Source organism: Thermobia domestica, chromosome 13 (assembly GCF_964235325.1).
Source record: "Thermobia domestica chromosome 13, izTheDome1.hap1.1, whole genome shotgun sequence".
NCBI lineage: Eukaryota > Metazoa > Arthropoda > Insecta > Zygentoma > Lepismatidae > Thermobia > Thermobia domestica.
The window spans coordinates 161266852-161281227 of NC_137466.1; the positions used below are offsets into that span (position 1 = coordinate 161266852).

The 14376-nt window shown below is 36.2% G+C and overlaps 1 protein-coding gene across 2 annotated transcripts in view; it reads left to right on the forward strand.

The window, feature by feature from the left end:
* The window catches only part of Rpn6 (regulatory particle non-ATPase 6), a 45186-nt gene that overhangs the window by 12545 nt on the left and 18265 nt on the right, over nt 1-14376 (forward strand). For both annotated transcript variants that reach the window (XM_081736760.1, XM_081736761.1), the window contains exons 3-5: nt 169-308; nt 9865-10035; nt 14226-14364. In XM_081736760.1, the coding sequence (XP_081592886.1) occupies nt 169-308; nt 9865-10035; nt 14226-14364 (450 nt within the window). The remainder of the gene's footprint in view (nt 1-168; nt 309-9864; nt 10036-14225; nt 14365-14376) is intronic.

A 14376-nucleotide genomic window follows, 5' to 3' on the forward strand; every position in this document is an offset into this window, starting at 1 on the left:
AAATCCAAATACGTCGAAGTATTACTTTATTTTTGTATTATTTTACATATCGGCGTATTATACATGAAATGAAAACCTTTACTTATCGATAATTGCTTTGTTTTGGCAAATTGTAGTGCCTATGATGATTTGAAGCGTCTGTTAATTTCTTTATATTTTACTTTGTAGGTTTGGCCGATCTCATTAAGGAGACAAGACCGTTCCTTAACTCAATAAGTAAAGCGAAGGCAGCAAAATTAGTCCGTGCGTTAGTTGATATGTTTTTGGATCTGGAGGCCGGAATTGGTAGTGAAGTGCAGTTGTGTAAGGTGAGGTTAACTATTACTTAATTATTGTATGATTTTTATGTACATATAGATCCTAACATTATGTGGAAGTATCATAATTGTGTACTACCACAAAGAGAACAACTGGATATTTAGAAATAATTAGTGAGATGGCATTGGAATTGTAAGATGAATTGTATGTGAATTAAAGGTGGTGAAACTTGTACGTTTCAAATTCACCAGTATGACATTTTGTAATATTGTGTTTCTGTATTTGTGTTTAACTTGCTGTGAGCAAGGATAGCTCGAGACTTGAATATCAGTCCAAAGTCAAGAATAGGCTATTGCACACATTCGAAATAAACAATATATGACCCTTTATAGAAAGCAAGGGGTTAAGGTAAAATTTACATAGTTATATTTGGTTTTAAAAAATACACCTCTGGTCTTGCACTTGTCTTCAGACAGTTAACCGGAGTATGCCACGTGAACTTCACTGTACCGCCAGACTTTTTTTTGTCACCAATCTTACTAACCCTTTCCGGATCCTGGGTTTTTGGGGTATTTTTTAGACTTTCAGTCAAGCAGCTACTGCATCATCACTATTCATCCTAGGATCATGGTTCATACCTCATTCTCTTCAGAATGGAGCTGGCTTTCAAATGGTACCACTTGCATGCTCATGCCATATACCAGGAGAGGGAAAAGTGATGTCAAAGGGAAAATTTCGAGGGAATTTTTTTTCACACTTTGGGCCCCTCTGGAACGTTCCTGTGTGAACGTAGAGATCTCAAAAAAAAAAAAAAAAAAAAAAAACCTGATAAATAGTACTTGGTATACTGAATGTGTGTGCCAAATTTCAAGTATCTATCTTGAATACTAAGGGCGGGAGAAATTTTATCAAGAATCCCCACATTGCCCCAAATTACCGTAAAACACCATGATCTCAGGTAAAAAATTTCCTGAGACATCTCTATTTACCCTAAGACTATAATCCTCCAATCACTCTCTTCAGAATAGAACTGCCTTTCAGGCGGTACCATTCACGTGTCTCCATCATGTATCTAAGTGGGGAAAATCCAGAAAAAGGGATTTTTTGGGTCTAAATATCCTTTTTTTCAAATTTTAGCCCCTCTGGACTCCCCCTGTTTTAACGCACAGATCTAAAAAAAAATCTGATAAATACTACTAGGTGGGCTGAATGTTTATGCACAATTCCAATTTTCCAGGTGGAAAAGTAAGCCCGCCAAAAAAAATATATACCGACAATGTCCCATATTCCCGTATACAGAGGGATATTTTTAAACATTCCCTGAGACATCCCTAATTACCCTAGGATCATGGTTCGCACATCATTCTCTTCAGAATAGAACTGCCTTTCAGGCGGTACCATTCACTTGTCTCCATCATGTATCTAAGGCGGGAAAATCCCGTGAAAGGGATTTTTTGGTAAAAATTTCCCTTTTCAACTTTTAGCCCCTCTGTACCCCCCTGTTTTAACACAGAAATACGAAAAAAAATCTGTTAAATACTCCTCGGTGAACTGAATGTTTGTGCACAATTTCAATCTTCTAGGTGCAAAAATAAGCCCGCAAAAAAATAGTCCCGAAAATGTCCAAAATTCCCCTATACAGAAGTATATTTTGATAAACATTCCCTAACACTTCCCTAATTACCCTAGGGTCATGTTTCGCTCATCATTCTCTTCAGAATAGAACTGCCTTTAAGGCGGTACAATTCACATGTCACCATCATGTATCTAAGGCGGGAAAATCCCGAAGAAAGGGATTTTTTGGTATAAATATCCCTTTTTCAACTTTTTACCCCTCTGGATCCCCCCCCCCCTGCTTTAACGCAGAAATCTGAAAAAAAAAATCTGGTAAATACTACTCGGTGGACTGAATGTTTGTGCAAAATTTCAATCTTCTACGTGCAAAAATAAGCCCGCAAAAAAATAATAAAATAAAATATATATTTTAGAATTATGACGTCATCACCTGCTATGTCTCGACGCAGGAAGGTGTGAAACCATACGTAAGGTCTTCTACAATGCCTCTGGACTTAAAAAAGACGAAAAAGCTCCAATAGGAGAGTTATAACGCAATGTACCATGAAACACCCGTATGGTACAAATTGTACCATGGGATTGCCAAAGGGAAGTGATTTATCATATTATTCCTTTGTTTTCTTTTACACATCCCAACTATGGGGCTCAATGGTAGAGCGTTCACATCTAGTGCAGATAGTCTCTGGTTTGATCCTAGAACATGTGAGTTTGTGGTGAACAGCATCGCTCGTTCCCGGGTTCTCTCTTTTCTCCCACATTTTCATTCATCAGTTCTTGCATAATCTTTCAGCACTCTCCGTTAGCCAACAGGGCATAATCGGGGGATGAAAATTGTAAAAATTCATTTCTTTTTTTTTTCCCATTATGTATTAATTTCTGAGCTATCTGTCCGTCTAAAGTATTATCTTGTTCTGTGTAACACCTGAACATTGACTGTTGGATGTTATGTGGTTGTGGTGAACAAATACCATGTGCATGTGTTTTCTCCGGGTTATCCCATTTCCTCCCACTTCGTTCATTCTCATCATCATCGCCTCCGTTAGCCTCCTACCATAATCGTGGAACATAAGAGCGTACTGCTTAGTGACAGCGTAGTGAGTATCTGTGAGTGAGTTTTACGTAAAACTAATTTCAATTAGAATTTCAACTCTATTTTTGTGTTCAAAACATTTTTGAATATTATTTTAGTGAAAATTTTTATCAACAACCAAGGTTTGCTGAAGTGGGCCCAGACCGAAAAAACCCATCGGGGGTATATATTACTGGTAAACCAAGATGATCACATTGAAAGTGATTTTTATCAGTTTTTGGATTTTTCTTGAGCGAATTGAATGCTTTCACGTTAAGGTATACAACAATATTCAACATAAGACCTTTATAAAGTTCTGAATGCACTGAATGAATAAAAAACCTTACCTTAGCTTGAGATAATTAAGTAACAAATTAATATATGAATTATACTTATAGCCTATTTGAAGAAAAAATGCAATTTTATATTTTAGAAAATACTTTCCGTGAATAGTGTGCTCGCCGACGCCGAGGGACGTTATCACTCATTCGTTTGACGGATTTAAAGCGTAGGTGCCGGTACTACCAGTAGACATGTAGTGCATTAGTAAAACTATTAGTATTATTTCTTACCTTTGATGGTAACACAAGTATTCTTCAGTAAAATTTAGTTTTCCAACAACAACAGTTTAGTTCAGTTATTTGTAGATACTCTTCAAATAAGTATTCTGTAGAATCAACCCCAACAAAAGCATAAAAGTTCGTCAAATTTAAGAAGCTCGATGCTCAGAGTTCAGAAAACTACCTAACGCTTACTATTTCGAGTGCTGAAGTCGAACTTCCGTACTAGTGGAAGTTTCGATGTACAGTAAAGGAAGCTGCATTTTCGAGGGGGGGAAAAAAGTCCCGAAAGAAGTGCTCGGGGAAATTCCCCCAATTGAATGCACAAAGCATCGGAACTGAATACTTCAACAATAAAACTATTTATTTTACGCTGGAAAATATTTAATTTCATTTAAGACATTCTAAAACATTTATTTTATAAAATATGAATTATATCTTTGTTAATTGTTTTAGATTAATTTTCTGGAAAGATCTCTCTTGCAACAAGTGCTCGAGAAATTTCCGTAATTGAACGCACAAAGTATCGAAACTGAACTTCAACAATAAAACCATTTATTTTACGCTGTTAAATTAATATATTTGGTGTTCATATTTGGCAAACATCACTGAGGCTTCTGGGATGATTCAATCTGCATTTGTTCGTTCTACTTGTACCACACATGCTACAGGGTACCACTTCCGGTCTTTTAAGTGTAAATCTTCAGAATACAAGCACAAGACACACTAAATTTCCTGTATAGATTTTGGCGGCGTACCAACGTAAAATTTCAAAATGGTGACAATTTTTTTAAAAAAAAAATAGCGGGTATACACGCTACAAAGCACAATTTTCGGTCTTTTAGGTTGAAATTTTTAGAGTAGAAGCACGAGATACTCTAAATTACCTGTATATATTTTGGCGGCGATCCAACGTAAAATTTCAAAATGGCAGCCATTTTTCAAAACAGCAGTGAATAAAAAATTGTTGTAAGTTGTGACAATGATAATCTTGAAATATAAATCACATTTTAACACTTTTACCCCAAAGACATTGAAATATTTCGATAAAACCAATTAAACCCGAATAAAACAATAAAACCTGAAAATACCCGAAAAAACCCATATGGGCCCAGGTGGGTTGGCTTTTTTTTTTTTTTTAAGAAACGAGTTTTTTTTTAAACTCAACAACCAATATTTAATATAGGTGTTAATACAGTGAAATTTAAACAATGAAAATGTGAGAGTGGGCCGGAAGTTGAACGCGTGTGTACTACAGTTTTACAGGATGGGAATAAGGAGATCGGATTTTGACCTGTGGCTCAGTCTCACTTTTAGTATCTGCATATCATTTTAATTTCACATTTTTAGTGATATGTATAGATATAGAAACTAAGGTCTGTAAAATTTCAGAGCCGGAAAGAAGATATAAGCGAGATATGAAGGGCGAAATTGATTGAACCTTAATTTGAAACTATCGATATCAAAAGTAGCAGCCGCGGCAGATTAAATTTGTATTTGTGTACAGTTTTAGTATTAAGTTTAGTAGCTTTAATAGTACCTTAAGAAACAATTCACTTTAGAAAGTAACTTTAAAAAAACTAGTTGTGTCCAGAGCCCAGGGTTTGAAAAAACCCGGGTATTTTTGAAAAACCCAACCCACCTGGGCCCATGTGGGTTTTTTCGGGTTTTATTGGAATTTTTCGGGTTTAATTGGGTTTTTTCGAAATATTTCAATATCTTTGGGGTAAAAATGTTAAAATATGGTTTACATTTTATGAGTGTCATTGTCACAACTTGAAACAACCTTTTATTCACTGCTGTTTTGAAAACATTGCCGCCATTTTGAAATTTTATATTGGATCACCGAAAAAAATCTATACAGCAAATTTAGAAGTTCTTGTGCTTCTACCCTCAAAATATCAACTTAAAAAGTCCGAAAATTGCACCTTGTAGTATGGATACCCGCTATTTTGAAAAATGGGCGCCATTTTGAAATTTTATGCCGCCAAAATATATACAGCTAATTTAGTCTCTCGTGCTTCTACTTTGAAAATTTCAACTTGAAAGACCTAAAATTGCGCTTTGTAGCGTGGATATCAGCAGCGGCGCAAATTTGTCTTCAACATTTGGGGGACGGGTAAGACGGTATATATATATATATGCGATGTACAAAATATTTATGAAGGCGAAAAACAATGCTGGGGAGGATTACCCATGTCGGTCCCGGCGTCGTCCACAGGGGACATAAAATATGACGACATTATTATTGCTTTATAACTTTAAAATCCGACTGGCAACATTGAAAACTGTTTACAAGGGATGATCCAAATATGATAATTCCCTGTAAACAGTTTTCAATGTTGCCAGTCTGATTTTAAAGTTGTAAAGTAATAATAATATCGTCATATTTTATGTCCCCTGTGTGGGACTCCGGGACAACATGGGTAGGGGAGCAAAGTTGTCTTCAACATTGGGAGGCGGTCAGATTTGAGGCTTATTCTGGGAGGTAATCAATTTCATTTTACTTTCCTTTCTGACAGTTGGATACAAATCATCACATTTCTTCCTAAAAGACATATTTCCAATCGGATTATTGAGGGAGACAGTTCCAAGATTGTAAGAGATATGTCTCCATCATTCCCCCTGGATTTTCGCCAGTGGATATTAGCTATTTTTTTTTTAAAGCACGCCATTTTGTAATTTTACGTTGGTATGCTGCCAAAATCTAAACAGAAAATTTAGTGTGTCTCTGGTTTGAAAAATGAAATCTTTAAGTTTTACGTCCCACGGTTATGCCGGTTAGGCTAAAGGAGACGGTGATGATGAGAGATGAGTGAAATAGTGGAATGAAGAAAGTGTGAGGAAACGGGAGAACCCCGAGAAAACCAACGAGCACGGTGTTTGTCCACCACAAAGTTCACTTGGCGGGGGCTGGGATCGAACCCGGGACCCCAAGCACCAGAGGTGAACGCTCTACCACTGAGCCACCGCGCCCCCTGTCTCTGGTTTGTATCCTGCAAATTTAAAAGACCGAAAGTTGAACACTGTGTGGTAAAGGCAGGCAAACGAACAAATGTAGATCGAGTCATCCTAGGAGCCTCAGTGACGTTCGCCAAATATGAATACCAAATAGCTATATTAATTTAAAACAAAGACATAATTCATCAAAATGTCTTAAATATTTTTCAACGTAAAATAAAAATTCTTGTTGAAGTTCACTTTCGATGCTATGTGCATTCAATTACGGGAATTACCCTAGCACTTGTTGCGAGACCGTTCTTTTCCGAAAATTAATTTAAAACAATTAACAAAGATAGGCCTATAATTCATAGTTTATAAAGTAAATGTTTCAAAATGTCTAAAATGAAATGAAATATCCTCCAGCGTAAAATAAATAGTTTTATTGTTGAAGTATTCACTTTCGATGCTTTGTGGGTTCAATTGCGGAAATTTCCCGAACACTTCTTTCATGACGGGTTTTCCCTGAAAATGCAGCTTGCTTTAAGGTACATCGAAACTTCCATTAATACTGAAGTTTGTATGCAGCACTTGAAATAGTAAGCCTTACGTAGTCTTCGGAGCTCCGAGCATTAAGCTTCTTAATTTTGACAAGAATTTTTACGTTATTGCTAGTGTTGATTCTACAGAATGCTTATTTGAAGGCTAGCAACAAATGACTGAACTTAACTGTTGTTGTTGGAAAACCAAATTTTACTGAAGAATGCTTGTGTTAGCACCAAAGGTAAGAAATAACACTAATAGTTTTACTAATGTATTTACATATTTACTGTTAGTACCGGTACCTATGACCTTAAACCCGTCAACGTATGAGGGATAACGTCCCTCGGCGTGCCGAGTCAGGAAACATACTATTCATGGAAAATATTTTCTAAAATATACAATCGCTTACTTTACTTCAAATAGCCTATAAGCGTAATCCACACATTAATTTGTTCTACAATTATTTCAAGCTAAGGTGAGGGTTTTATTTATTTATTTATTTATTTATTTATTCATTCAGTGATTTAGAGCTTTATAAAGGTCTTATGTTGAATATTGTTGTCTATCTTAACATGAAAGCATATAATTCGCCCAAAGAAAGTTTAAAATCTGATAAAAATAACTTTCAATGTGATCACTTTAGCTGTACCAATAATACACTAACAAAAAAGTCAAAAACCCAGGTGGGTTTTAAGATGGGTTTTTTCAGGTGGGTCCAACCCACGGGTTTTTTCGGGCTGGGCCCACTTGGGCAAACCCTGCCAGAGCCCTAAAAACATAGCTTGCACTATGTTGTTTTATTACAATAATCACATCTGTAAAACATGGAATTTGGAGTTATATATTGCAATCTGTAGTTATATGTACTTGACAAGCCGAGAATAGATTACATTCTAGCATTGAGCCCTAATTGAGAGCATTTCAACCAATTGGCCGAAGATCAGTCCTGATTGCAAGTGATACATATCATCGAATATAAATGAAAGTAGTCATTGTCAAAAGTCTGGGCACACTTCTGCTTTTTAGAATTTTCTAAATAAAATATTGTGTCCATACAAAACTGTGTTCAAGGATACGAAAATTCAAGGTCTTGTTGAGACAAATTTATTCGGGAAAGCTGCTTGGCAATAAACAGATAACAAATGAACAGACAGCTAACAACACGCTTTGTTTGATGATGCATCATTTCAACGACACCTGGTGGTGTATGTGTCGATCCTTGTCAGTAGTTGTCACCTTTACTCCAGCGAACAGTTGTGCATGCGCTATTCAGTCATGTAATATGAGCAAAATTAGATGCAAGTCCGTAACATGCAATCTTATTGTTTTCATTCGCGTAAACCAGTCGAATATTGTGAAGAACATGCAAATACTGTAAAATGCTGAAGAGAAATTGCTAACTAAGAATCGAAGCACGTGTTTAAGAGGTTATTTTGAGGGAAGAACGTCATTGTCAGCGATCGGGCGGAACAGTGTGTCGGACTGTTGAAAATAGTTTAAAAGTAGTGTAAATAGTGCACGGAAACGCACTGATGCTCCAAAAATAACTTTTCTTAAGGACAGGTTCACTGGAAAAACAAGCAATCGGAATAGACGTTAACCCTGTCGGAAGAACAGAACTATGGAAGAGCCATTTCTAATCGATATGACATAGGACAGTGCCCAGCGCTTTCAGATTTATGGACTTGGGGGTAAGATTGCGGTAAAGAAACCACTCTTTCAAGCACGAAACTTTATAAAAAGATACTCCTTGGCCATAAAAATGAAATGAGGATTGGCACAATGAACAGTGGAAGAGGGCAATCTTGACCGACGAATATAAACTCCAACTTTTCGCCTTCCAGTACTAGAAGTTTGTACGTCGTCGTCCCGAAGAACGCTTTCATCTCGACTGTGTAATACGTACAGCAATTCACGGAGAAGGTAGCATCACTGTTTGCGAATGCTTTACAGACTTCCAAGGTGATAATTTAGTTCCAATTAATGGAATACGGGACAAAAAGTGTTTCACAACGCTGAGTTTAGGCATGAAATTCCATCAGGAAGGCGAATTTGGGGCAGCAACTTTGTATTACGACAGGATTGCCATCCCTAACATTCTTTCAAACTATCCAATAATTATCTGCAATGCAAAGAAGACGCTTTCATCATCAACAAATGCAATAGTCGCCATAGTTACTGGATTTGATACCTATCAAGCTTTCGTAAGATGATCTTGACAGGCAGTTTGTAAGTAAATACCAACGATTATTGGAAGGCTCTGCAGAGCTACTGGAGTCGTATAACTTAGAAGTTGGATAAATTAATCAAACAATTGCATGGAATTGGTAAAGCTTTTTCAAGGCTGAAGATCGGCATTTCATTCAACGCAATCATAGTCAATAAATTTGTCTCAGTAGTAACAAGACCAAATGTTTTAATTTCTTTATATGAGCAATGATGTTTATTTTACAGAACAAGTCCAACCAATTGCGTTTTGTACAAGTACTTTTTCTTCTTTTTTTTTTTTTTTAATACTGAAAAATTAGTAAGTAGTGTGCTCAGACGTTTGACAATGTATGTTTCTAGTCTGGGAAATAACTATATAGGGAATAGAAAAGAACTCACTTGCATTCGATGCTATTGTATTCCTGTTAAAACTCTGTAAATGGCACCAGGTGTAAAGTGATTTCTCTATGTTTAAATATACATCCTAGAGCATTTACAAGGGATTTATAGTGTAGTAGTTAACACACCGCCAAGTTAAGTTAGAAATCTGGTTTGAACCTCAAGTCAGGTGCACATTTTTATTTTTGCATCCCAATTCGCTGAATATTTTTTTAAATACATTGTTATACTTTGATAAGCTGTGGAAGTATGTAGCAAGTTTACTTTTCGCCAGGCAGTTTCACGAGTTGCTTCCTAATCTTCTTTTTGTAGGAATGCATCGAATGGGCAAAACAGGAGAAAAGGACTTTCTTACGTCAGTCGTTGGAAGCTCGTCTTATAGCCTTGTATTTTGACACAGAAATGTATTCTGAAGCTTTGCATCTGGGTTCTGATTTGTTAAGAGAATTGAAGAAGTTAGATGACAAAAATTTATTGGTAGAGGTAAGCAAAATGTACTATCAAGTTTAGTGTAGTTTATTATACTTTATAGCACTTGACTACAGTCAATTTCGAATTTTGTAAATGTCTTTTGGATTCCTACGTGAAAATGTCTCAACGTGAGTAAATTGTGAAAATGATCGTGCCGAGTATAACATAATCGTGAGTATATTTTGTTATACAGCATTTGAGTCCTTAAATGTCAAAAACATCTCAGTCGATTCCTCCAATAATCGAGACGTTCGTGATTTCACTTGGTTTACAAAATTAGTTTTTGTGACTGGTAAAACGATAAGTATTGCTCGAAATGACCCATGCTGTCATGTTTCCAATTTATTTTAAGAGTTCAAGAGGAATCCTATTACCCATAGTGACTTGCATTTGCTGGATGCTTTAACACTTGACCTGCTTACGACAAGTCCAGGTATCTGTTTTCGATACTTTATTCCGGAAATCGCAGCCACCCATCCTTGGGAGCCAGCAGTGGTAGCGATCAGCTACTATGAATACTTTCTTACCATCCAATGAGTCATCTGGCAATTATATGCAGTTGTTAAACAAATAATTGTTGGTAGTTTGATCTTCGGCTCTATCACATAATTTGTAGAATATTCTCCCGCCAAAGATGTACCCTTGGTTATCCTATATTTCTGGTATTAATAAGTGCTTAGAGAATAGTTTATTATTTACTTAGAACGAATAAACTGTTTTTTCAAACACAGTCATCTTTTAATACGGTTTTTCAATTTCGATTAAGCAATAAAATGAGAAATATTTTGCTCTGACCTTACGCAACTAACAATGTTTCTTTATAACCGATTTTCAAAAAATCGAAGGAGTTCTCAATTCAATTCGATTCGTATGTATACTCATGTCCAAAATGATTGTCGCACATCTATAAATGTCTTCTTGTAAGAATAAAATCTGATAATGATTTTGCAGGATACTTTTAATACTGATAATATGTGTATAATCGGGAAATGTATATTTCTGGTAAATTTCATAGGAAAATAATTATAAATACGAAAATTAGAATGATTAAAACAAAATATTGCTAAATGGACAAGAAAGTTTTATTTTCGTTTTATTGTTCTTACTTACTGCTCTTTTGACATAAAACTTGCCACATAGATGTCTTTGCCGATTATACACATACTAACGTAAGAACTACCGGGCGAATTCGTTATCAAATTATATTCCTACAACAACATATTTATAGACATACGACAATAATTTTGGACATGAATGTACATATATTATGTGTACTTATAGTTTCGACATACGTGCACGAATTTTTATTTATTTATTTATTTATTTATTTTTTTTTTTTTAAGAGTAGGCTTCCTCGGTGATCTATGTAAATTTTTTAAGGATCTAATGATAGATTTAATGATAAGCTTTCATTGATAGACCGTGAGATTCCTCGACGTCCGACTGTTAATGCTGTATTTATGTATGTATGTTTACGTATAATTCTGCAACAAGTAGATCGATTTGAAAAAAAAAAAAAGTGTTTTGTGTGCCGGCCCATTTTATATAGTACGTAGTGTCGTAACTTTGATTAAGTATCTATCTGAATTACTACTACTAGGATAACGAAAAAGTGAAAAAATAAAACCAAAAATAAATAAATAACGAACTTAAAAGTCGTTAAAGACCTTAAAGTAATTCTCTGTTTTAATAACATAATGGAGTTTTTCAATTTTCCTTATTTTAAAGCATTCATTATATGAAATTATCTTCTTAAATATCTATATTTTGTCAACAGATAATTATGAATTTGGTGGGAATACCTGAAAAAAGTGCAGCTTACCAGATTCATATGGCGTCGGACCGACTTTCGTTCTCAGAATAGCTCTGATGCGACATGAAATAGAGACATAGAGGGCGTGAATTATAGCAAGTAGAGTATTACGCCATTCTGCGTGCAATCCTCACTCAATTCTGTAAGAGAGGATAGAGGCGGAATTGCTCCGGATCCGTGTCTTCAATATGGGCCACTTATGTTCAAGTCCAGGGAAGGTGAACAACTTCATCCTGGTGTTCCTTAAACCACACCGCAACAGCTCCAACTGTGCTGTGTGAATGGGTGCAGTATCACCCGAGAATATGGTGTCATTGCCCGAAAACATTATTTGGGTCATAGGATGTACATTGTCCTCTAAAGTGGCGACATAATCACGGGATGTGACTAGTAGGCATCAGCACAGGACCCACTGAAAACCAGGATATTATGGTTCATAGTATCACAAATCGCTGCCATATTTCACAGTTTGGCGGAGTCACTGTGGATCATATCCGTTTGGGCGTCCGCTATACATAAACATGGGCTGTGGTTTGAAATAGGATAAACAATGGTTATCCGACTACGTTTCCAGTCACCGGCGGGTTATGCAACATTGACGGTGTACTATAGTAATATGGTTTCTTATCAGCGATTCTACTCATGCAAGCCGACGTTGTATGTCCATGTAATGTAACTCAGGGCAGACTGTCAGATTGTCGATACAGGCTATGGTAGTGCTGCTTGAGTTCATCCGTCACTAGCACCACAGTCGTGTGATAGTTTTGAATGACAATCAGCTTTAAGCTCGGCAGGACCTTCAGAAGATTTTCTTCCAACCGCTGTCCCTCTTCGGTTATGTAGTTTTGCCATGATTTTTTAGGACATCTTGGGACACTGTCACTCGCGGCGCACCCACCACTTTTGCCACGGTTATACTGCATAACACAGCGCCAACAATTTGGCCTCGTTGGAAATTAGAGAGGTCGACCATTTTACACTATCACTGTTTCTCTGCTTAGTTCACTGCACAGTGCCGTGATGCTGGTGCTAGTGCTGCTGGTGCTCACGTAGTATGGAGTTTACCCTAATTCACCACCACCAATAGCCCGGCGCTGTGGTGGCCTCCTGACCGTTGCCAACCTAGACATCTGACGTGTTTCCAACTCGAGATGGTTCCATTAAGTTTTACTACTATTTCTATTTAAAAAAAAAAGTAAGACTGCCCCATGCTAAACAAATTCATGTCTAATGGAAATTGCTATTTCAGTGATAATTTTACGTGGAAATTTCGATTGTAACTCATTAGTCGTGTTTTAAAATTTATTTTCTTGTACCTCATTTTTAATTACGTACAAGAAAAGGGAAATTTCAGACAAGATTGTACAAGAAGTCAAGTTATTTGTAGTTCCTTCATAAATGACAATCATAGAAAATATAGACCTAGAATGAAGAAATTGGCTTGATAATTATTGGTGTGTGTAATCTGATAGGGACCATTTGTTTACCATCGTTGATAAAAATGACTGTGGCCTTCCCCGCTGGTTAAGTGGCTGATATGTGCGCTTTTGGTCCACGGATTCTTGGTGAGAGAGCATTGAAATTTGAACGCATTACATGGTTCGAATTCTACCTTAAACTGTAGATTTACGTTCCATATAACTTTGGTGCGGGAAAGAAACTCTAAACTTCAACAAACAACAATAACAAAATTAATGTAATGCGGCAAGCAATAACGGACTACAAGACAGGTAATACAAACCCTTTTCCAGAAGCTATATGTCAATGGGAAAATTCTAACTCTCATCAAGTAAGTGTTTTGAAGAATCACAACTCATGGATAATACTATTGCAAATATTTTACGGGTATATGTACAGTCATGTCCAGAATTATTGTCGCATGTCTATAAATATGTTGTAGGAATATAATTTGATAACGATTTTGCCAGGTATTTCTTATAATGTTAGTATGTTGATAATGGGCAAAGGCATGTATGTGGTAAATTTCATGTCAAAAGAGCAGTAAATAACAACAACATAACTAAAAACAATTCCTTGTCCACTTAGCAACATTTTCTTTTACTCTAATTTTCGTATTTATAATTCTTTTCCTATGAAATTTACCACAAATATACATTTCCCGATTATATACATAGTAACAGTATTAAAATTATCCTGCAAAATCATTGTCAAATTATATTCCCATAACAAGACAGTTATAGATATGCGGCAATCATTTTGGACGTGATTGTACCTGTTACCGGTAGGGATTCAAAGAGAAGGGATTCCTCTCAGGACCAGGGAAACAACATTCCACGTATCTACGTGCATAATAGTTGACTAAGGACATAAGTTCGTTATGATATTGGTAAGTATTGAATGTATGATTTGCTTTGTTGTGATATTTCAGGTTCAACTTTTAGAAAGTAAAACTTATCATGCCTTGAGTAATCTTCCAAAAGCACGTGCAGCACTTACCTCAGCTCGAACTACGGCAAATTCGATTTACTGCCCTCCAAAACTTCAAGCAGCACTCGACTTACAGTCAGGTAAGGTATCAA